General features: G+C 35.5%; 1 protein-coding gene across 1 annotated transcript; it reads left to right on the top strand.

Moving 5' to 3' along the window:
- The first annotated feature begins 13,803 nt into the window (after positions 1-13,803).
- LOC105795924 (uncharacterized) lies at positions 13,804-15,215 on the top strand. The gene is made up of 2 exons (XM_012625575.2): positions 13,804-14,430; positions 15,108-15,215. The coding sequence occupies exons 1-2, from the start codon at positions 13,804-13,806 to the stop codon at positions 15,213-15,215; spliced, it is 735 nt and encodes a 244-aa protein (XP_012481029.2).
- The last annotated feature ends 10,133 nt before the right edge of the window (positions 15,216-25,348 follow it).

Genomic DNA, 25,348 nt, shown 5'->3' with positions numbered 1-25,348 from the left:
GAGTTTAATAAAATGTATTGCACCATTAAGTTTTTGAATCTAATTGGAATTAGAATAACTATTATGGAATTATTGAAACACCTTGACATCGGTGAGTGTCGAACTCTGTGTAAAATAATTAAATTTAAATTGTAACAATATAACTTATTTTCTTAACATGTGGATAATATTTAAAACGAACTTGACACTCATGAGTGTCTAGCTCTTTGTAAAAATTAAAAAAATTGTACATCTTTATTTGTGGTCGATTATTTGAAAAAGAAATGAAAATTTAAATTGACCCGTCACCCATGAGTGTTAAGGTTCTCTTAAAACCCTACCAGAACCCTAATTTTAAAACCTATAAATAGCTCATCCAACTTATTAGTTTTTAAAAAAAACCTAAAACAATCTCATACTTAAGATTTTCGAAATTCGAACTTCCAGTCATATGGTAATGGTTGTCCCTTTATTAAGATTGAAAGTAATATATGTTGCTTAGAATGCAAAAAAAAATTGGAGTATTCTCTAGTGGCTCGATGTCACAATAATATGGGAATAAATTTGTCTAACGACACAATAATTCCTCACTTAATAAAATCCAATTTCTATCATGCTAGCTAAATTAGGAAAGTTACTTATGTGCCTGATAGTACTAGAAAAAACATATGTTTTTCCCTACTTATTGGTTAATTTGTACCCATTTAGTTATCTTTAGCACATATTTTAATATTTTTAGTTTAGTAAATTGTATTTTATAACTCAGTGGATCAACCTATTTATCCTTAATTTTGTCATGCTTTGGTACTGTTGTTGTTGCATGAGTGTTTTCAGATTGAGCCCAGAATTGTCACCGCACTTGACAGCTGTCTGGATAACAACAAAGAAGTGTGAGCTGTCCAGTCTGGTATAACTAACTTGTACGTACAGAGGCAGCATGTTTCTGATGAAAATGACACATGTGCTATTTGGATAAATATCAATATATTTACGTGAAAAGAGGGAAGAGAAAATGAGGATATTCTTCTACCTTTCTTTCGAAGCTTTTTATCTATGGCGACTTAAATCTCCTATGGGTGAACTGACGTGAAAGGGATGCAGACTAGCTCTTGACGAGGAGCCCTGAGTGTGAGAGAGATTCAAGTCGACTTGTCTAGGAATAGTATTCTCCACTTGTTTCTTTTATTTTTCTTTTCTAAATGCTGGTGATTACTTTTTATTTCATGTTAGTATGGAAGTACACATGATTTCTGGATTAAATGTTATTTTATTCAATCTGGCTTCTACTGTTTAATCTTTGGGTTTGAATTTTTTAGCATGGAAGTGTTATTGCGGTCACTGACACTGGAAAGTGCAACGATAGTTCAAGCTAACAAGCATGACAACGAAAGTTGCTTGAGGATTAGAGGAATTTAATCCACTTGTTCTTAATAGTGTTCCATTGCCAGCATCGGAAGGTGTGGTTAATGTGCATGTTTAAGTCTTAGATTAAATATAGAAGTTAAGCTTAGTAAGATATTCATTGCAGTTTAATGCATCGACAATCACCTATCCTTTTTACCTTGTGAGTACTTAGCATTCTGTTGAATATTCACGTTGGGAATCCCAGTTTATTATTATCATATTTTATCTTATTGTTTTCAAGTTATTGCTTTGACAAATACTCTCACAATTTTTCTCATTTCTATTTATTTATTGCACTGACATTGATAGACAAAAGACAACCATCCTCGTGGGATCGATATCCGACAGACTCATATTTGTCTACTATACTTACACCGACAGTGTACGCTTGCACATTATTACTGTGACGTTAAACAGTCGATCAATGCCCTTATTTTTCTCCACTCTGATTGAATGATGGAGACTTGAGACCTATACATTTCATCTCCTATGTGGTGAAGTGATAGTAACGTCAGAAGATAGAGCGGTACTTATTAGCCTTCCAATGAATAGGTGTCTAGTAATATGAGTTTTTGAGTACGATCTAGGGGAAATCTTTGTTTATGTGTTGGGATCGAGTACTGACCTTAAGTATGATTTTAAAGGGCATCAAATAAAGATAAAATGGTTGAAGAGCTACCTCCAGCATCTCTTAGAGAATCCAACACCTAATGATATTCAACATCATGCTAGAGTGTACATTTTTTCAGTTGATCAGTGGTGTGCTGATGCTAGAAAAGTATAGAAACTTAATTTATATCATGTATCTCTGATTGTTATATAATTCCAAAATGTTTAGTACATACAATTAGGGGCTTGCCATTTAACAAGCCTATTAAGGCAATATGTAAAGCATGTAAAATAGGGAATGAAAAAGTAAATAGTTGCTCTTAGTGTAGCAATTTTTTCATATTGGATAAATTACAAAACTGGTCAAACTAAATGTAACACTCTAAACTTGACCGAGCTGGTTTGACTCAAATATGGTGTGCTGCATTAGCCACCGGAGTGACTCTCCGTTAACTCCCAACCTAACCTCTAACACACCATGATTCACAACACCAAAATGTGCTAAGTTATCATATTGCAGTGGCATGCCATATTAACATGCATGAAATATTAAACACGCAAGCACATCAAATTTACATAAATAGGAAGGGTTTGTATGAAGTAAAAGAAAACAGAGAATTTTAGGTTTCGCATATTCGAACAAAAATACACAAGTACTTAAAAGTTAATATTAAGGTTCGCACAACAACATGGGTTCGCATAATAACATAGTGTAACATCCCAGTTTTGGCAGATTCAAGGTTATGGTGCGTAGTGTAATGCCCAATTATTGCCCAGGCCCATTTGAATAAATAAAGCTAGATATCAAAAGTCCAAATACAGAAATATTAGCCTAAATACAAAAATAAGGAAAAAGGTCCAATCAAACAGTGCATTTTTACATATATGTGGCCCAATTACATTAATCCAAATCCAAATACCCAAATCCAAATCCAAATCTAGTCTAGCCTAGTTAACCCAATCCTAAACTGTTTCTAGAAACCCTAGCCCCCTTGCCTTAGCGCCGCAGCAGCAGACAACCTTAGTGCCGCAGATGAATCAGGCCCTTTCCGCGCGTGTGTGCTAGCGATTATCACCCTCCGCGCACATCTTCCTTCTAGTATGCACCTGCAACGAACCATGAACAGCAATAGAAGGCACTAGAATAACAGAAAATATAGAAAAAATTATAAAAAAGAGATTTTTTCTATAATATTCGGTTATAAAAACCGATTGATACATTTGCAAAAGTTTCTTACGCATATTGAATAAAAAAACAAAAAAAATCGAAGCAAAAAGGAAAAAAGTTGTTTTGAAAGGTGATTTTCTTCGGCTATCATTTTTTTCCTTTTCTTTTTATTTCTTTGATTCTTTGTTTTTTGCACAAAACGAAAAGAAAAAGTAGAGGAGGACTTACCATCGTGAGCGCCGCCAGAGTACCTTTTCATTTCCTCGTAATCAGAATGAAATGGGTTTGGAACGACGAAGAAAAAATAGGGCTGCGGTGCGATTTTGAAATGGCAAAAGGGATAATGATTTTAGGGTTTTGAAATTGGTTCTTATGGGGCATTTAAACGACGTCGTTTGAGGCCTGAATTAGTGCCCCCAGAATGGCGTCATATTTGCTTAAACTGTGCGCAACCCGATCCGACCCTGGGAGGATCCGCGCATTTTTTTCAATGGTTTATTTGCGCGATTGGTCCCCCTATTTTTTGAAGTGTGTTTAAATCAAAATTTTTATTTCTTTTAAATTTAGCCACACGTTTTATTTTTGTTTCAATTTGGTCCGTACAAAAGCGCAGTGTTTCGAGGGCAGGGGAATATTTCCTTTTTAATCCCCGCGTTATTTGTGCATCTCGTTTCAGCCCCGTATTTTGATTTATTTCCATTTATTACCTTTAATTCTGCTTTTTAAGTTCAAATTCGACCCTTATTAGGTTGTTTTTATATTTTCTTTTTCTTTTTTTATATTTGTTATCCCATTGTTATTTAAATATAGTTAATTTTAAATCTAATATTATTTTAATATTTATACTTCATATTATTTTAAAGTTATCATACATAAGATTTATCATATAATATTATTATGTACTATATTTTAAATTTATTACATATTATTATTTTAAGCCTATCATGCATTATTGTTTTAATTTCATCATGTATTATGTTACATTTTTCTACGTGAATACAATAAATTGTGTACGTTTTATGGTTTTACTTTATAGTACTTTTTTAAAATTTTCTTTTATATATATTTTAGGTTTTATAGATTTATATGATAATATTTTTATTATACTATTTTGTTTATATACAATTTTGTTTAATTATTTTTATCTTGCATATATACATATATAATATACTAAGGATTTCAAATCTTATATTTTTTACCTATTTGTACATATATACCTTATTACTTTTATGTATTTTATTTTGCTTAACTTAACTTTTTACATATATTATTATATATATCATTATTTATATTAAGTTTTCTTTTCATCTAATATGTATTATTCATCTAAGTTCACATATATTGTTGATATATTATATATATTTTTGATTTACACGCATATATATATAGGTTATTTATTTTAAATTTATTTTAACGTCTGATTATTGATAATAATTTCGTTTTTTTGCTTTTTTTTTCATGTTGGTTTGTTTAGTGTATCTTTTACAACTAACTATTAATTCATTTAGTTTTTAATATGAATATTTGTGCTCGCATAATGTATGAATGAGATTGTTGTTGCTATGCTTCTTTGTATTTATTTATTGATTATTCATTGGTGTATATTTTATTTACAAATTATCTTCTTTACATTATATCTTATTATTCAACTGCATCACATTTGCTTAAAAGATTGCATTTGATTAAAATACTAAAATTGTTTTATCCATAGGTTTTCAAAATACTTGGTGTCCAAGATTCTCGGGAAGGTTGTGCCCTAACTTATTGGGCTTCAATTTTCTTCGTAAAATTTAGGTAGCCACGTATCCCTTTTTCAATGAAAGCATAAGAATTCCAAATCAAAGCTTATCTCGGAGATTCAAAACGTTGTGTCCTAACTCATTGGATGTGGCATTTTGTTATCTCAAGACGAGGTTTTTAAATAAAGGCAAACTCATGTGTCGTCTTTGGAACTTCAAGAAATCGTGCTCTAATTTACGGGGTTTCGATTTCCTCATTGAAGCAAGATGACCGATTTTTTTTAGTTTTCAAAATAATAAATTTCAATAAAGATTTGTAAAAGGGGAATCACTTTTAATCTTTTTTCAACATTTGACCTTAAAACATTAAATAATCAATTAGGTACCAATTTTGGGCGTTACGAGGGTGCTAACCCTTCCTCGAACGTAACTGACTCCCGAACCCATTGTTTTAATTTATAGACCAAATTTGTTTTTAGGTGATCCGATAACACTTTGATAAAGGATCGGTGGTGACTCCATTTTCGTTTTTCAAAGTCGACTCACGTTTTTTTTCAAAAAATGGTTTTGACAGCTTGGCGACTCCACTGGGGACATTTAGAGAGTCGAGCCATAAATTGATTAATTTTTGTCTTTTTGTTGAAAAACCAAATTTGTTTTAAATCACAATTTCCCCTTTGCATTCATTTATTTTCATCATAATATGCTTGCTTAATTGGTCTAAGTCTGTTAGTTTGTTTGCATTTTGCATTCCATGGATGATTTTACCCCCCTAAGTGGGAGTGAGAAACTATTCCTTCGTGAGGTTTTCACCTTCGTATAGGATAGTGGATCGCTTTTGGGATACATCCGTACCTATGCCTTCATGAGATCTTCATCTCCGTATAGTCAGAGGGAAATGTATTCCCCTAAATCGAACTTGGTTCATATGAGCCTATAATGGGTGAGGATCGAGGAATTTGCTGGTTCGGGTACCCTTGCTCTAGAAGCCAAATCACATATAGTGAACCTTAGGAACTCACTTTAGGTAGAACTACTTTGAACCCTAGTAGATACCTGACTAGGAATTTTATTATTTCTTGATTTAACGTTTATACATGATACTGACTTTTTGTGTTTTACTCGGATTGCATGACATTGCAATTACATGGCATTTCATTATAAAAGGCGTTGGTTTGTATTCAGTTACTAGATAGAAAGCTTATCATGGAAAAATGGTTTCTTGATAAAGTTGAAGATAATGCGGCTGTCCGAACTTGGTCTGAGATGACACAGCGCGACAAAGGTGATAGTTTGGCTGAGGGATATGTATCAAAATTATGGGACTTCACCCGTATTAGCGTAACTCAGAACAACTTGCAAGAGTTGAAGGAAATTTAGGATCAGTGGAATGATGAGACTAGACAGTTATTCTATTCTAATTATGGGGACCTGCCTTATTTGCTTGATATGAAAGTAGACAAGCATCTGTTTCGAGCTCTCGCCCAGTTTTGGAATCTTGCCTACAGTTGCTTCACATTCGGGAAGGTCGATTTGGTGCCTATAGTAGAAGAATACATGGCTTTACTTTGGTGTTCGAGGATTCAAGTGGATAGAGCCTACTCGAAAGCTGTAAATGTACCGACCTTTTTGAAGAACCTAATGAATATAACTGGGATGAGTGAGTAGTGGGTTATAGCTCAGATCAAGCAAAAGGGGGATAGCAAGTGCATTCCTTGAAAGAATTTGAAGGACTTAATTCTAGCGTACCCAGATACGAAGAAAAAGGTAGATGTCTTTGCTTTGAGTATATATGGTTTGGTTGTCTTCCCTAAAGCTTTGGGACACGTTGACGAAGCAGTCACTGATTTATTCGACCGACTTGATAAAAGGGTTACATCAGTCCTGACGATTTTGGCAGAAACCTTCAGGTCACAAATGCATGCCGGAAAGCGAGTGAGGGTAGATTCATTGGATGTGTGCAGCTCCTACTCGCATGGTTCCATAGTCACTTTTGGAAGGTTGATAAGATTTCATATCGGGTCTTCTCTGAAAATTATTCGCCATTGAAGGAGATAGTGGCTACACCAAGGACGGATGACATCTTGGAAGAAAAATGGATGGCAATTCTTCAGAATTTGCAAGAGGAGGACATCAAGTGGAGAGCTTCGTGGTTGCTTCCAGATGAGATCCTGTATCAGTGTGGAGATTTTGACTGGGTTCCTCTGCTTAGAATTTGGGGAGTTGTTGGTTATGCCCTATTGCTAGTGCTCAGGTAATATAGGTTAAAGCAATTTGTGCCCACAACTCAGGGACTAGCTGAGTGTGGATTCTCATATAAGGGTGATGGTTGTAAAAAGAAAGTTTGTGAAATGTCTAGTGCATGGAATCAGACTTGCCGGATGAAGAGATTAGCTGTGGGTCCGATGACATCTCCCGAGTATAACAAATGGTGGGTTAAGAGGATCAATGATAACGTTTCTAGGCCAAGTTCGGAAAATAGTCAGTCGATAGAGGAACATTTGTAGGTGGTCCCTTTTGAGCTAGAGATCATAAAGCAAGATTTTGAAAGAAGAAATGCAAAATTAGAAAAGAAGATAGAATAAATGGAGGAAGAAAGGATGAATTTGAGACTAGATGTCGATGTTCAGAAACTCGAGGCTAAGAAATTAAGAAAGGGGAAAAATAAGGCCGAAGATGATCTAGATAGCTTGAAGACAGATTATAAGAAGCTGCGCCTGTCAATGAGAACTGTCGGGATTGGAAAGACTTCAGAGCAGTGGCGTGAAGAGATTCGAGAAGAAAGAAACAAGTCAAACAGATGGGAAAGAAAATTCCAAGAGGTTCAAGCACAAAATGAAGCATTAGAAAAGAGCTTGTCAGAGAACCAAAAGGAAAAAGGCGAACGAAAAGACAGAGTGATTGAGTTAGAAAGATCTCTTTATCAATAAAAAAATCGAAATTCTGTAAAAGAGTTGAAAGCGAGTTTAAGCAAGATTGAAGAAATGAAGAACAAAATAAAAAAGTTAGAAACAACATTGCGAAATTGTAGGGTCCGGATTGAGTACCTAGAAGCAAATGAAGGTCGTCAGAGTGAGCAACTTCAGTACTTTCAAAATCAAGTTAGAAATAGGGATCACGTTATGGGAGAAGCTGTGGTTCAGATTCGAGAGGTAGCAGATCACCTGTAAACTTTGGCAATACAGGCTGATACGTTGAACGTGAAGTATGAATTGGAATTAGACTGGGGACAAGAGTTGGCCTCGTTACTTAAGAGGATTAAAGTCTTGAGTATTAGGGCAAAGCCTTATTTGTAGCCCATTTTATGTAAAGAAAATTATTTTTTAATAAAGTTTTCTAAATCAAATTGAATCAAAATTGACGCCTTTTTACATTCATTTCATACATTGCATCATATGCATTAAAAAATATTAAAAGGTTCTACTTGATTAAAATCATTCCTCAGTTGACCTAAAAGTTAACCTGAAAGCAACCAGCCAACCAAACACCGTTACGTTAGACGAGCAAAATCGAAAAATATGGACCAAAGATTGGAAAGGCTTGAACAGTTTCAAAAAGAAATGCAGGATCAACTTCAGCAGCAAATGTAAGAGCGGCTCGGAAAGATTCAACAGGATATGATGGATAGAATGATAGAATCTCAAGGGAACATGATGACTCAGTTAACTCAACTGTTGGCTGGGGGAAATGATAAAGGAAAAGGGCCTTATGGTTAATGTTGAAAAGGGAGGCGATGATGGACCTCTTTATCCTCCGGGCTTTATTCCTCCACATGTGCAGACCCAAGCTGAAGTATACCCGCGCAAATCTTCTGTGACAATCAGGCCTCAGTAGTTTCAGGCTGACGCTTCGAGGCCAATAAATTTCCAAGCCATATCAAGCTCTAACCCCGAGAATAATCCTGTCAATCCTGTTATTCCTGATTTTTATGATGCGGTTGAAAAGGAAAAAACAAAAGAAGAATTACCAAAACAACTAGAGGAAAGGTGGAAGTGGGTTGAAGAGAAATTCAGGGAAATGAAAAACACTGAGAGATTTCGTGGGATTGATGCTAAGGATCTAAGTTTGGTCCCAGATTTGGTGATCCCTTACAAGTTCAAAATGTCAGAATTTGAGAAGTATAATGGGACCAGTTGCCCTGAAGCCCACATCACCATGTTTTGTAGGCGAATGACTATGTATGTAAACAACGACCAACTATTCATACATTGCTTCTAGGATAGCCTCACAAGGGCAGCATCAAAATGGTATAATCAATTGAGCCATACTAGGATTAGTTCTTGGAGGGATTTGGTACAGGCTTTTATGAAGCAGTACAGTCATGTAGCAGAAATGGTTCCTGATAAAGTTACCTTGCAAAACATGAAAAAGAAGTCGAATAAAAGTTTTAGGCAGTACGCACAGAGGTGGAGGAAGGTTGCTGTCCAGGTCTAGCCACCGCTCTTGGAAAAAGAAATGACAATGCTCTTTATAAATACACTGAAAGCCCCATTCATCACACATATGTTAGGAAGTGCCACAAAAAGCTTTTCTGACATAGTCAAGAATGGTGAAATGATTGAAAGCGCCATAAGGAGCGGAAAGATTGATGTTGGAGAAAATACCAGAAGGCAAGCCTCAAAGAAAAAAGAAAATGAGGTAAACAACGTGAATACATACAACAAATCGATTACGGTGAATCAGCCAAGAGAGGTGGTTGCTAATCAACAGGGTTCATCAAAACAAGAATCTGGTGTGAGGCAAAGTACTGAGAAGCCCCAGTTCACACCAATTCCAATGTAATATAAGGAGCTGTATCAGAGTTTATTTAATGCAAACGTTGTTTCCCCTTTTTACTTGAACCCTTTACAACCTCCGTATCCTAAATGGTATGATGTAAATGCACAATGCGACTACCATGCAGGAATTACGGGGCATTCCATAGACAATTGTACTGCTTTTAAAAATCTTGTTGAAAGGCTTATTAATATGGGCGTTGTCAAGTTAGATGATGCATCAGGTACAGAAAATTCGTTACCCAATCATACTGATAATGGGGTAAACATGATGAGTGAAAATATGGGGAAAAGAGTCAAGGAAAATATTGTTGAAGTGAAAACCCCTTTTAAATGGGTTTGGGAATAGATGGCAAGAAGAGGGTTAATTATTTCAGATTCAAAAGAGGGTTGTGAGACCAAAAATTATTGTGAGTTCCATCATGAGGTGGGGTATGAAATCCAAATATGTGAAGAATTCAGAGTTATGGTCCAGAGCATGATGGATAATAAAGAACTGGAGTTCTATGAAGAAGCGGAGAAAAAAGGAAGCATATGCACATCAGAGTCAATGACGAGGATTCCGAAAGTAAATCATCCTGTGATTATCATCTTGCTCCCTAAGATTAACGAGGTAGGGGCACAGGTGACACCAAAGATCGTAATTCAAAAACCAACAAATTTCTCATATAAGGATAGCAAAAAGGTCTCCTGGAATTATAAGTGCAATGTAACAATCCCGGGAGAGGAAGCTTCGGTCAGTATTGCAAAAGGAAACCAAGAGGCGGGTTCTTATACGTGTAGTGGGAAGCGCTACGATTTGATAAATGCTCGAGTAGAACCGACAGAAGGAAAATTTTAACTGCAGAGCAAAAGAAGGAGAAGGCAGTTGAATCTAAGCCATTGATTAATGGGCCAATAAAAGAAGAAGAAGCCAAATAATTCTTAAAATTTTTGAAACACAGCGAGTACAGTGTCGTGGAACAGTTGCATAAACAACCAGCTCGTATATCTGTATTAGCTTTGCTCTTGAGTTCAGAGGTACATCGAAGTGCGTTGATGAAAGTGTTGAACGAAACATATGTGACTAATGATATTTCTGTCAACAAACTGGATCAGTTGGTCAACAATATAAGTACCGATAATTTTATCTTCTTCAATGATGATGAAATACCGTCTGAGGGTATGGGTCCACTAAAGCTCTGTACATTACTACTCGGTGCAAAGGGTATATGCTGCCGGGAGTTTTGATTTATAATGGATCCATATTGAATGTATTACCCTTATCCACTCTTAATAGACTACCTATGGGTAACTCACATATGAAGACATGCCAGAATATAGTGAGGGCATTTGATGGAACAGAAAGGAGGGTTATGGGAAGAATTGAGATGCCATTGCTAATTGGCCCGACTACTTATGAGGTGGACTTCCTTGTAATGGATATTAAACCTTCCTATAATTGTTTGTTGGGAAGACCTTGGATACACTCGACAGGGGCTGTACCCTCATCACTACAACAAAAATTGAAGTTAGTGTCAGAAGGACGGTTAGTGACAATAAATACCGAAGAGGGTATTATTGCAACAATAACTAGTGATGCACCATACGTGGAGACTAATGATGAGGCAGTGGAATGTTCTTTCCGGTCCTTAGAGTTTGTGAATGCAAAATTTATTACTAAGGGGAACAGAATCCCAGTGCCAAAAATATCTAAGACTACAAAAATGGGTCTTTAATTAATGGTGGGAAGAGGAGCTTTACCGGGAAAGGGATTGGGAAGACATCTTCAAGGAAGAGTTGAGGCACCAATGCTGAAAGACAAGTTTGATTGTTTTGGCTTAGGCTATAGACCAGACATAAAATAAAAGAGAAAGGAAATGAGGCAGGAGAGAAGAAGGGCACGCCTGAGCGGAGATGAAGTTAAGTGGGTTCCTATGACTTTTCCCCACATATCCAAGAACTTTGTATCAGGTTGGTTCATTCATCCTGAGCGAAGAATGCCCAGAGAGGAAAGTATTGAAGAAATGTTGGGAAATGTTCACATTAATGCCATAGACACAACTGAAGAAGGGACCTTGTTAGAGATTCACCTTTACGAACCTAGGAGCGAGCTAAACAATTGGACTGCGGAAGAGATCCCTATAGTTTTTAGAGCTTATTCAGAGTAATGTTTAGAACATCCTTATTGTTTTTAGCCTAAAAATAGGAATTCCTTTATGGAATATGCTCATGTTTGAATGTCATTATTCTAATAAAATACATTTTTGCATTCATTTTTTAGCCAATATTCTTTCATTCTCTTCGAGTAATTATTCTTTCTATCTTTTGGATTTTCTTCCACATCATTCTTTTATTCATTCATAATCATATTGTACAAACAATTATTCATAAATTCATACATTCTTTGTATATTCTTTGGAACCTACCATAGGTTCCCGGATATCAATGATATGAGTGACACTGCTTTAAACTTAGAATCTCCTTTTGAGTAAGACATGTGTTTAGAGGGATCTCACGATTTTGAAGATGACGTAGACTATGGCGTATCTCCGGACTTGTTGAGAATGGTAGAACAAGAGGATAAGCAAATCCTACCTCACAAGGAATCATTAGAGATTGTGAGCCTAGAGGAAGGAAATGAGGTAAAGATCGAAAGTGACATTACCACAAAGATGAAACGAGACCTCATTGAATTACTCTAAGAATTCAAAGATGTCTTCGCATGGTCATACCAGGATATGCCTAGGTTAAGCACTAATATTGTTGTACACCGTCTTCCTATAAAAGAAGATTGCAAGCTAGTTCAACAGAAGCTCAGGGGAATGAGGCCCGATATTGTGCTAAAGATAAAAGAAGTCAAAAAGCAATTCGATGTTGGGTTTTTACAAGAGGTCAAATATTCGGAATGGGTAGCCAACATTGTCCCTATCCTTAAAAAAGATGGGAAGGTGCGAATGTGTGTGAATTACAAGGACTTGAATAAGGCCAATCCAAAAGACAATTTCCCGTTGCCTTATATTGATACTTTGGTGGATAATACAGTAGGCTATACACTATTTTCTTTCATGGACGGCTTTTCTGGATACAATCAAATAAGGATGCATCCGGAAGATATGGGAAAGACTATATTCATCAGTTTGTGGGGAACGTTTGTTATAAAGTGATGCCCTTTGGATTAAAAAATACGGGAGCAAGTTATCAAAGAGCTATGGTGACCTTGTTTCATGACATGATGCACAAGGAGATTGAGGTTTATGTTGGTAATATGATTGCAAAATCCAGAACTGAGGAAGAGCATGTTCAAGTCTTGAGAAAATTGTTTTTGAGACTGAGAAAATTCCAGCTCAAGATTAATCCAACAAAATGTACCTTTGGAGCCAGATCAAGGAAATTGCTAGGCTTCATAGTTATTGGGAAAGGAATTGAGGTCGACCCAGGTAAAGTCAAGGCAATACGAGATTTGCCTCCACCACACACTCAGAAAGAAGTTTGAGGTTTTCTAGGAAGATTGAATTACATTGCTCGATTTATTTGACAACTAACTGAGAAATGTGAACCCATATTCCGTCTTTTGAAGAAACATAATCCGGGTGTATGGGATGAGGAATGTCAGAAGGCTTTTGAAAAAATAAAATAGTACTTGTCCAATACTCTAGTGCTATCACCACCTAGTCTGGATAGGCCATTAATACTGTATTTAATGGTGTTTGACAATTCCATGGGGTGCGTGTTAGGCCAACATGATGAAGCAGGAAGGAAGGAAAGGGCAATATACTATCTCAGCAAGAAATTCACTGATTGTGAAACGAGGTACTCGTCTATTGAGAAGTTATGTTGTGCCTTAGTTTGGACAACTCAGATATTACAATAATATATGTTGTATCATACGACTTGGTTAATTTCAAAGTTAGACCCTTTAAAATATATGATGGAGTCAACTGCTTTGAACGTGAGAATGGCTAGATGTCAGATTTTACTTTCTGAATTTGACATAATGTATGTGAGTTAGAAGGTCGTGAAAGGAAGTGCAATAGCTGACTTTCTAGCTAGCAGAGCCTTGGAGGATTATGAGCCTTTGAACTTTGATTTTCCAAATGAGGACTTGATGTATGTGGCAACCACTAAAGAAAATCCCCAAATAGATCATATGTGGAAGCTAAACTTTGATGGAGCCTCAAATGCTGTGGGTAATGGAATTGGGGCAGTCTTGGTATATCCAAGCGGAGATCATTATCCTATTGCTAGCAAACTGGATTTTGATTGCATGAACAATATGGTAGAATATGAAGCATGCATTATGGGCATTCGTGTAGCTATTGAACGTAAAATCAAAGTGCTAAAAGTTTATGGGGATTCTGCACTGGTGATATATCAACTCAAAGGAGAATGGGAAACAAGAGACCCTAAATTGATCAGTTATCGAAAAATGGTTCTTGAATTGATGAACGAGTTTGATGACATCACTTTCTATTACTTCCCACGAGACGAAAACCAGATGGCTGATGCATTGGCCACCCTAGCCTCTATGATCCAAGTGAACAAGTTAGAGGACATAAAGCCTATTCAGATGAGCATTTCTGAAACCCCGGCTTATTGCTATAGTATTGAGGAAGAGGAAAAGGATGGCCATCCTTCGTACCTAAATATACTGCAATATGTGAAAAATCGTGAGTACCCAAATCAGGTAACGGAGAATAATAAGAGAGCATTGAGAAGAATAGCCATTGACTATGTCCTGGATAGGGAAATCCTATACAAAAAAGGGAAGGATCAGGTACTGTTAAGATGTGTGGACTTAGTGGAAGCTAGAAAAATTCTATGAGAGGTCCATGAGGGTATTTGCGAAACGCATACAAATGGTTTCACAATGGCCAGACAGATTATGAGATTTGGGTACTACCGGTCCACTATGGAAAGAGATTGCATCAATTATGCTAACAAGTGCCATAAATGCCAAATTTATGGTGATAAAATGCATGCACCTCCTTCACTTCTTCATGTTACGACTTCTCCATGGCCTTTCTCCATGTGGGGTATGGACGTCTTTGGGCCAACATCGCCGAAGGCTTCTAACGGGCATTGTTTCATCTTTGTGGGTATTGACTACTTTACCAAATAGGTGGAAGTTGCTTCATATGCAAATGTCACGAAGTTAGCAGTTAGTAAATTCTTGAAAAAAGAGATCATATGTCGATATGGAATGCCTAAGAGGACTATATCCGATAATGCGCTAAATTTGAACAATAGCACAATAGCGGAGGTCTGCAGTCAATTCAAGATCAGACATCATAACTCGTTGCCATATCGCCCAAAGATGAATGGCGCGGTACAAGCAGCTAATAAAAATATCAAGAAAATTGTGGGAAAAATGACTGAGACTTACAAAGACTGGCATGAGAAATTACCATTCGCCCTCTTTTCTTATAGAACGTCTATTAGGACTTTGACCAGGGCAACACCTTTCTCTCTAATTTATGGGATGGAAGCAGTTTTACTATTGAGGTCGAAATCCCTTCTCTCTGGGTATTGGCTGAGTTGAAATTGGATGAAGCAGAATGAGACCAATCTCGATACGATCAGTTGAAGTTATTAGAGGGAAAATGACTAAAAGCTATTCAGCATGGTCAGATGTATCAAAGGCGAATGATGCGATCCTACAACAAAAAGGTTCGTCCTAGAGAATTCCATGGGGAGAGCTAGTGTTGAAAAAGATCCTTCCTATACAAAAAGATTTTAGAGGAAAATGGATGCCAAATTGGGAAGGCCCATATGTTGTAAAGAAGGCCTTTTCTGGAGGAGCTTTAATCTTGAGTGAGATGAATGGTAAAGATTTGTCAAACCTTGTAAACTCAGATTCAGTTAAGAAGTACTTTTCCTAAAAAAAAAAGAGAAGATGAGAGGCCAAGGTGAAAACCCGCAAAGGGCGCCTTGAGACCAAAGGGGATTTGAGTTGAAAACTCGAAAAAGGGTGGCTCAAATGTTGATCAAAATAGGGCATGCGGTGATCTTGCTATGCCTGAATCAGTAAGAAAGGGTACGTGACATCTTGGGGGATCGACAGAGTACTGTAGATCTCCTAAACACATGTCAAGCTCAGAATGGTTTTCAAAAAGTTTGCACAGAGAAGTTCAAGCTGCTATATCTGGGGCGCCTAGCCTTCATACTATTTATATTGAATCTGTTGTTCTTGGAATACTTCATTCTTTTTCAAGATACATATTCTTAATTAATTCCTCTTTTATTCTTACTATCCTCGATAAATTATTTTGAGCTATGCTCTCAAATCAATTCTATTTTATGTTTTTTTTTGCATAGCGTGTTGCATTAGGATAATGATTAATGGACTAATAAAACTTTCACAAAAGAAGTTTCGCATATTACTCTAGAGGTTTCTAAATAATGCGAGAACCTGAAACAGGACTATTATTGAGAACATACCAAGTTTAAAGGTTAGAAACCTGAGAAGGAGGAGTCCAAATTAAGACTATTTCTTTGGATTTTTGTTGATTGAACAAAATGACAGAAGGTCATGTCGATAATAAGGCTTCAATGAACAGATAAGCAATGATCACCAAGCAATAAGAAGAGGTTTCCTCGGAGAAGAAACTTCTTCATTTGTGCATGAGCATTTGGCATGGCACCCTAGGAATGGTGTAAAAGACCAAAGAGCTTCACATTCTGTATCCTTGATTTACGATAGGAGAGGATTAAGGAAAAGCTAGATTTTTCTACCTTAGGGTTACAACAGGAGAAGGATAATGCAAATTTTGGTGCCCCAGTGGATTTTTGACGTTTAAACTGGGGGCAATCTGACTAAGTGTTTCTTTGGAGACGCCAGCCGAGCAAGAAGGCGTTATAGCACATCAGTAATAAAACCTTAATAAACTTTGAGTAATGATTACCTAAACATTAAAGAGGGATCATTTTTAGAAAAATTGATATTCTGTATTCATTCAAATGTCATTCATACATGTCTAGGAGCATTTGATTCATTTTGATCATGACATCCTAATCAGTAGGCATAATTAGGTTCATAAAATAAATTATACAGGTCATGTTCTCCAGAGAACAGATCAGTGAAACTACAGATCTTATCCCCCTGAAGTTGCAGTGGGGCAGACTGAAGATGGTGAATCTTAACTCCCTAAAGTTGCAGTGGAGTAGATTAAAGCCAATAATCCTATCCCCCTGAAGTTACAGTGGGGTAGATGGAAGATCTTATCTCCCTGAAGTTGCAGTAGAGCAGCTTAAAGCCAATAATCCTATCTCCCTGAAGTTGCAGTAGAGTGGATTGAAGATAGCAAGTCTTATTCCACTGAAGTTGCAGTGGGGCAGACTGAATATGGCGAATCTTATCTCCTTGAAGTTGCAGTGGAGTAGATTAAAGCCAATAATCCTATCCCCCTGAAGTTAGAGTGGGGTAGATGGCAGGTCTTATCTCTTTGAAGTTACAGTGGAGCAGATTAAAGCCAATAACCCTATCTCCCTGAAGTTGCAGTGGAGTGGATTGAAGATAGCAAGTCTTATTCCCATGAAGTTGCGGTGGAGTAGACTGAAGACAGCAAATCTTATTTCCCTGGCATGGCAGTGGAGTAGATTGAAGCACCAATTCCTATACCTTTGAAGATGCAGTAGGAAGGAATGAGGCTATTTGAAGAAGAAGAAGAGCACCAAGGTCGAGCATGACCGGGCAAAATTGGCCATTTTAAAGTCTTTGCTCCGTTCTCGTTACGCGTCAACGAGCAAAGAGGGGCAGCTGTAGTGCCCAATTATTGCCCGGGCCTATTTGAATAAATAAAGCTAGATATCAAAAGTCCAAATACAGAAATATTAGCCCAAATACAAAAATAAGAAAAAGGTCCAATCAAACAATCCATTTTTACATATATGTGGCCCAATTACATTAATCCAAATCCAAATGCCCAAACCCAAATCTAGCTTAGGCCAGTTAACCCAATCCTAAACTGTTTCCAGAAACCCTAGCCCCCTTGCCCTAGCGCCTCAGCAGCAGACAACCTTAGTGCCGCAGATGAATTGGGCCCTTTCCATGCGTGTGTGCTAGTGGTTATCACCCTCCGCGCGCGTCTTCCTTCCAGTATGCATCTGCAACGAACCACGAAGAGCAAGAGAAGGCACTAGAATAACAGAAAATATAGCAAAAATTATAAAAAAGAGATTTCTTTCTGTAATATTCGGTTATAAAAACCGATTGATACATCTGCAAAAGTTTGTTACGCATATTGAATAAAAAAAATTGAAGCAAAAAGGAAAAAAGTTTTTCTAAAAGGTGATTTTCTCCGGCTATCATTTTTTTCCTTTTCTTTTTATTTCTTTGATTCTTTGTTTTTTGCACAAAACGAAAAGAAAAAGTAGAGGAGGACTTGCTGTCGTGAATGCCGTCGGAGTACCTTTTCATTTCGTCGTAATCGAAATGAAATGGGTCTGGAACGACGAAGAAAAAGGAGGGCTGCGGCGTGATTTCGAAATGGCAAAAGGGATAATGATTTTAGGGTTTTGAAATTGGTTCTTATGGAGCTTTTAAACGACATCGTTTGAAGCCTGAATCAGTGGCCCCGAAACGGCGTCGTATTTGCTCAAACTGTGCGCGACCCGATCCGACCTTGGGAGGATCCGTGCATTTTTTTCAATGGTCTATTTGCGGGATTGGTCCCTCTGTTTTTTAAAGTGTGTTTAAATCAAATTTTTTATTTCTTTTAAATATAGCCACACGTTTTATTTTTGTTTCAATTTGGTCCATACAAAAGCGCAGCGTTTCGAAGGCAGAGGAATATTTCCTTTTTAATCCCCGCGTTATTTGTGCATCTCGTTTCAGCCCCGCATTTTGATTTATTTCCATTTATTACCTTTAATTATGCTTTAAGTTCAAATTCGACCCTTATTAGGTTGTTTTTTTTTTATATTTGTTATCCCATTGTTATTTAAATATAGTTAATTTTAAATCTAATATTATTTTAATATTTATACTTCATATTATTTTAAAGTTATCATACATAAGATTTATCATATAATATTATTATGTACTATATTTTAAATTTATTACATATTATTATTTTAAGCCTATCATGCATTATTGTTTTAATTTCATCATGTATTATGTTACATTTTTCTACGTGAATACAATAAATTGTGTACGTTTTATGGTTTTACTTTATAGTACTTTTTTTAAAATTTTCTTTTATATATATTTTAGGTTTTATAGATTTATATGATAATATTTTTATTATACTATTTTGTTTATATACAATTTTGTTTAATTATTTTTATCTTGCATATATACATATATAATATACTAAGGATTTCAAATCTTATATTTTTTACCTATTTGTACATATATACCTTATTACTTTTATGTATTTTATTTTGCTTAACTTAACTTTTTACATATATTATTATATATATCATTATTTATATTAAGTTTTCTTTTCATCTAATATGTATTATTCATCTAAGTTCACATATATTGTTGATATATTATATATATTTTTGATTTACACGCATATATATATAGGTTATTTATTTTAAATTTATTTTAACGTCATGATTATTGATAATAATTTCGTTTTTTGCTTTTTTTTTCATGTTGGTTTGTTTAGTGTATCTTTTACAACTAACTATTAATTCATTTAGTTTTTAATATGAATATTTGTGCTCGCATAATGTATGAATGAGATTGTTGTTGCTATGCTTCTTTGTATTTATTTATTGATTATTCATTGGTGTATATTTTATTTACAAATTATCTTCTTTACATTATATCTTATTATTCAACTGCATCACATTTGCTTAAAAGATTGCATTTGATTAAAATACTAAAATTGTTTTATCCATAGGTTTTCAAAATACTTGGTGTCCAAGATTCTCGGGAAGGTTGTGCCCTAACTTATTGGGCTTCAATTTTCTTCGTAAAATTTAGGTAGCCACGTATCCCTTTTTCAATTAAAGCATAAGAATTCCAAATCAAAGCTTATCTCGAAGATTCAAAAGTTGTGTCCTAACTCATTGGATGTGGCATTTTGTTATCTCAAGACGAGGTTTTTAAATAAAGGCAAACTCATGTGTCGTATTTGGAACTTCAAGGAATCGTGCTCTAATTTATGGGGTTTCGATTTCCTCATTGAAGCAAGATGACCGATTTTTTTTTAGTTTTCAAAATAATAAATTTCAATAAAGATTTTTCAAAGGGGAATTGCTTTTAATCTTTTTTCGACATTCGACCTTAAAACATTAAATAATCAATTAGGTACCAATTTTGGGCGTTACGAGGGTACTAACCCTTCCTCGAACGTAACTGACTCCCGAACCCATTGTTTTAATTTATAGACCAAATTTATTTTTAGGTGATCCGATCACACTTTGATAAAGGATCGGTGGTGACTCCATTTTTGTTTTTCAAAGTCGACTTATGATTTTTTTTCAAAAAATGGTTTCGACACGTAGTTTCAAATTTGTGGCGAGTTAGTATCCGACCAAGTATTTATGTTGGGCGTATTCTGATAAAAGTTTAAGTTAATGATGGTTCTATATTAAACTACTATGTTAATTGTATTATGATAATAGCAAAGTAAAAAAGTAGTTATGGTATGAGTTCACGCCAGAGGTATAGTGCACCTATTTTTTTGAAGCACTGTTCAAGTTATGATACAAGGTAATCTAGTTAGAAGTGAATTGGATTGAATAACCTGGCTGTAGACCATTATTAAAGACAATTCTGAAAGAATGTGACACATGCTAAGTGCCACTTTGGAGACTTAGGTTATATATACATTTTTTGTATATTAGCTTGAGATAAAAAGGGGTTTTTGTTCTTCCTTCTTCTAAAATACTACTATCTAATTCTTTCTAGAACCAAAAACATTTCTTTCTCCTTTAAGTTTGATGTAGTAATTCTAGATCTCCTTAGTTTTTACTATATGTATGGGTAAGTAATATGACTCTGCTTGTGAAACTCAGAAAGAAAAGTTTATAAAGAATATATGAGTAGCGGAATAAAAGCATGAGGCTTTGCATGGTGGTTATTAGTGTTTGAAACATAAGGAATTGTTCTTGAACGAGTCTTTGATGATGTTCTTATGTTCTATAAGTAGTGGTTGCTGCAGTTTCATAATGGATGTTTGAGCCTAGAGCTTAAGCTATTGTTCGTAAGCGTCAGGTGAGTTTTACATTGACTTTTGCATGTATACTATTCACACTGAAGTATTCCTATAGGAGATTGATCGAACTATGAGTTTCGATACCATGGAAAGTATAGTATGAGTATGATATGTATGCGACTATAAGAATGTTTGCTGGGGATAGTATTTATATTTGGTATGGAATTTGATAAGTTGAAGTATGTGATTGGTGGTGTATGAGTATTGTGATGTTGAAGTATGGTTGTATATGTCTATTTGGAATGTAGGCTGGGAGATGTGTGTTCTTTAGGGTGTATGTTAGGGTATTAAAGTATTGGGTTTAGATTGTGTCAGTGTTTAAAGGATCTGTAAAGTGAGTCCATTTCTCGTCATTGCAGTGGTATATGAGGAAGTCCATCGAGATAGAAACACAAACTTTGATATGAAATTGTAAAGGAAAAGTCCATGGCTATGACAATCTTTAAAAATGGAACTAAGGATGACGTATGCTTTTGAGGGTTCTTTGTGTGTCCCGAAGCGGTGATGGGCAAGCCTTACGCGATGTGAGTTTAGGCAAATCCATATCGCCAAGATGGAAGTCATGAAATGTTTAGGTGGCATTTTAATAGCCTTTGTGGTGAACTTTGAAATGATAGTTGACCGCCTCCAGACGTAATAACGTCTAGAGTAGGAAACCTACACAAAAGATATGAAATAATGGCATCTACAAGTATACGGGTCAGGTTGTAATATAATTACAAAGAAGTAAATAAGTACTCCGAGGACCGTACCCAAGGGAGGTAAGTACTAAATTAATCTTAATCTAAACACAAATGGATCTAATTAGTACTTCAAATAAATTATATTACGAATAAACCTATAGAGATTTTTGATGTCTTTATAACAATAAAGAAAATAACATAAATAAAGAGACTTTGGGAAACGAATTATGTAAACTGAATCAGATCTAAGCATGGACGATTAGTTTGCTTTGGTAATCATAACCAATTATTGATTTGGGCTTCTCTTCAATCAACTAGTCGTTGCCCTAGTAGGATCTCTAGATCTTCCACTAAAATGACGAGTCAGAGAGAACTACTTATCTCTCGACCTCATAGTCTAGACAGGTTCGGGGCTAAGGTATTCACAGATAGGCCAACGAATTTTGGGTTAATTCCCACCTAAATGACTACCTAGGGTTGTCAAGCCTAGGGTTTAAGTTCTTCCTCTTTCGAACAGCTGATCTGTTAAGAAAACCTTACACAATAATTAATTAATCATACCTCCACTCACTAATCCCCCATAAGAAGATTAGTTCCTCATGGATTTCATAAACACAATAAACTTGATACTAAAAATAAACATGAATAATTAATTAAAAGGAAAGGGTTGAAGAGAATCCTGAATTGTATTGAATGAAATGTAGAATCCAAAACGAGTTGGTCGAGTCTACAAATCAGATCTCTCGAAAAACACAAAGATAAAAACTAGAAATAACCTAAAACCTAATAAAAAAGAGCAAATTGAAAACTGAAATTACAAAGAAAATTCTAAGGTATGAAAAGCTGTCCATAACAAGTGTTAAATGAGCCTATTTATAGATTTAGGGTTGTTGTCGTCCTCAACCCTAGGTCAACTGACACTCTTGTATTAAACATTTGATTGTATAGACCAAATTGCCATTAGCTTGTAAGTGTTTCTCGTACAAGAACGATGTTGCGACACCCTAGTGCTTGCGTCGCCACATCGAAGACATTATGCTTAGCTTTAGAGTGACTTCAAGGGTGTGTCACGACACCATTTGGCTATGTTACAACACCGAAGGCAGTGTCAAAATTCTTGTTCTTTGCTCGCTATGTTGCAACATCAAGCTCCCCATGTTTCAACACAACGACTAGTATTGAGTTTGTACGCCCTTTGATGGTCTCATGCACACTCAAGAAGTATATTAGCTCACCCTTAAACTTCATTTGACCCTTAAGGTCAATAAAAGACTCAAATCACACTTTTTATTGAATATAAATGAAACTATGAAAACTTAGTTAAAACATAATAAAAGTGTTTGTATTCAAGCTCTTAAAATGTGAAAACTAGTTTAATCTGTTACACCGAATTACGATAGATCAATAACCTTTGTGGTGAACTCTAAAAGAATAGCCATTGTGGTGAATTCTGAAAGAATAACCTTTGAGGCGAACTTTAAATGGACTGCTTTTGTGGCATACCCTGATTTGGAAGCTTTATGGCAAGTACTATATGATTTTTTAAATTACTAAGTAAAAGCAGTATGATATAAAAGATTTATCAATTACATGGTAAGTACTATATAAGGCTAAGATTTGACTGAAGTTTATGAATTGAAAGAATACAAAGAAGAAATGAGATAATATTGAAAAGATGATTCTGGTTAAAGGTTTGTAATTATATGTTTGAAGATTGTATCTGTGAACTGTGTATATGCTCTTTCATGATAGGTGATTGTGCATTGATTCTGGGTAGAGTATGCACATTTATGATATTTTGAGTTGTATGGATCTTTAAAGAGGAAATTGGTTAAGATACATGAATGTTCAGGTTGAAGAATATAAGTAAAGAATTGAACTCATTGATGGGAAACAAATGAATTCAAAGTAAGGTATAGTAACTAGTGTGTTTAAAATATTAGAATTCGAGGAAGTATTCACCAGAAGCAAAGTTAAATGTTGAGAACAAAAAAATCATCATTATGAATCATCAGCTACACTGTACATGTATTAACTAAGGTAAATGGTGTTTTTCTCATTAAGTTCTTATTCTATGTGTATGTATGTTTTAGGTTAGTATGCTAAGAGACTGTGCCAAGAGGGACAACACTAGGACCATGCCAATGAGCTGGCGCATCAGGTTATTATGTATACAGAGCACATTTGGTGGTGTATAAGAATAAATAGTATTGTATAGGAACCCATATTTAGGATAATTGTAATAAGTTATGATATTTGATGATAACTTTTGTAATTAAATTACTTTACATATCTTTGTATATGTCATTGATTGTTTATGTGATCAATCAAATCTGTAATTAATAGTGGTTTGTAATAATAGTTAAATTTATGTCTGTATTCATGTGGTAACACCTGAGATCTGGATCTGGTGAATCGAATCGGGTTGAGGGCGTTACATATTGGTATTACAACTCAGTTCAATCGATTCTCGAACAACTCTCGTGGTAGGTGCCCTTTATGCAAAATAATCCGAACTTGGCTTAGTCTTTTAGGTCTGTGAAAGATAGTTGTTATTGTAAAATAATAATAAATAAGATGGTAGAGAAAGATAAAGGTGATCTGTCGTAATTTGTTGTAGCAGATTAAACTAGTTTTCATACTTAAGGAGCTTGAATACGAGCAATTAATTTATGTGTCAAGTAGTTTTTTTTCTAATTTAGATTTAATTCAATAAAAAGTGTAATTTGAGTAGTTTTATGATCTTAAGGGCTGAATGAGGCCTAAAGGAGGTCTAACGCACTTAGTGAGTGTGTAGGACACCATTCAAAGGCATAAGAGCTTAAGGCTGGTCACCCTGTTGCAACACGGGAGTCCAATGTCACAACACAAGAATTCCAAGATTGCCTTTAGTGTCGTGACATAGCTAGAGGATGTCGCTACACTCCCCTAAAGCTGAATCTGAAGCCAAGCAAACTACTTTCGGTGTCGCGACACAAGCACTAGATGTCGCGACACCGAACCTGTATGTGAAAGCATTACTGAGTTAAGGGCATTTTAGTCCACATGATGAAAATTAACGTAAAAAAGTCAGCCAACTAAAGGCTAAGGACAACAACCAACCATAAATCTATAAATAGACTTTTTAGACGCTTAAGAAAATACAACTTTGATAAGTTAGAATTTTCTTTGTATTTTAGTTTTTAGTTTTCAGTTCTTTTGAGGCTTAGGATTTATTTTCAATTGTTTCATTTGTGTTCATCAGAGAATCTAATTTGTGGATTCGACCAACTCTTTGTGGATTCTATGCTTCTTCTATTAAATACAATCATGATTTCTATTTAAAATCTTATTCTTGATTTATTCTTAATGCCTACTTATTTTATCAAGTTTACTATGCTTATGAAATCCATGAGGCACTAATCATCTTATAAGGGATTAGTTAGTGGAAATGTGGTTAATTAATTTCTGTGTAGGGTTTTCTTAGTGGATCAGTTGTTTAGGATAGGAAGAAATAAAACCCTAGGCCTGACAACTCTAGGAAGTCATCTAGGTAGGAATTAACCCAAAATTCGTATTGCCTATCTGTGAATCCCTTACCCCAATCCGACCCGGACTATGAGGTCGAGAGATATGTAGTTCTTGTTGACTTGTTAGTTTAGTGGAAGATCAAGAGATCCTGCTAGGGTAATGACTAGTTGATTGAGTAGAAACTCGAAATAGGAATTAGTTATAATTATTGAAGTAAGCTAAGAACCCTTGCCTTACATTTGGTTGAATTTATACATTAGCTTTTTGTGTTCACTATTTTGTGTAAGTTTATTTCTTTTCTTATAAAAACCTAAATTCTTCTATTTAT

This window comes from Gossypium raimondii, chromosome 3 (assembly GCF_025698545.1).
Source record: "Gossypium raimondii isolate GPD5lz chromosome 3, ASM2569854v1, whole genome shotgun sequence".
NCBI classification, from domain to species: Eukaryota; Viridiplantae; Streptophyta; class Magnoliopsida; order Malvales; family Malvaceae; genus Gossypium; species Gossypium raimondii.
The sequence above is the reverse complement of the archived record's forward strand: the minus strand, read 5'-3'. Positions and strand labels throughout refer to the sequence as shown.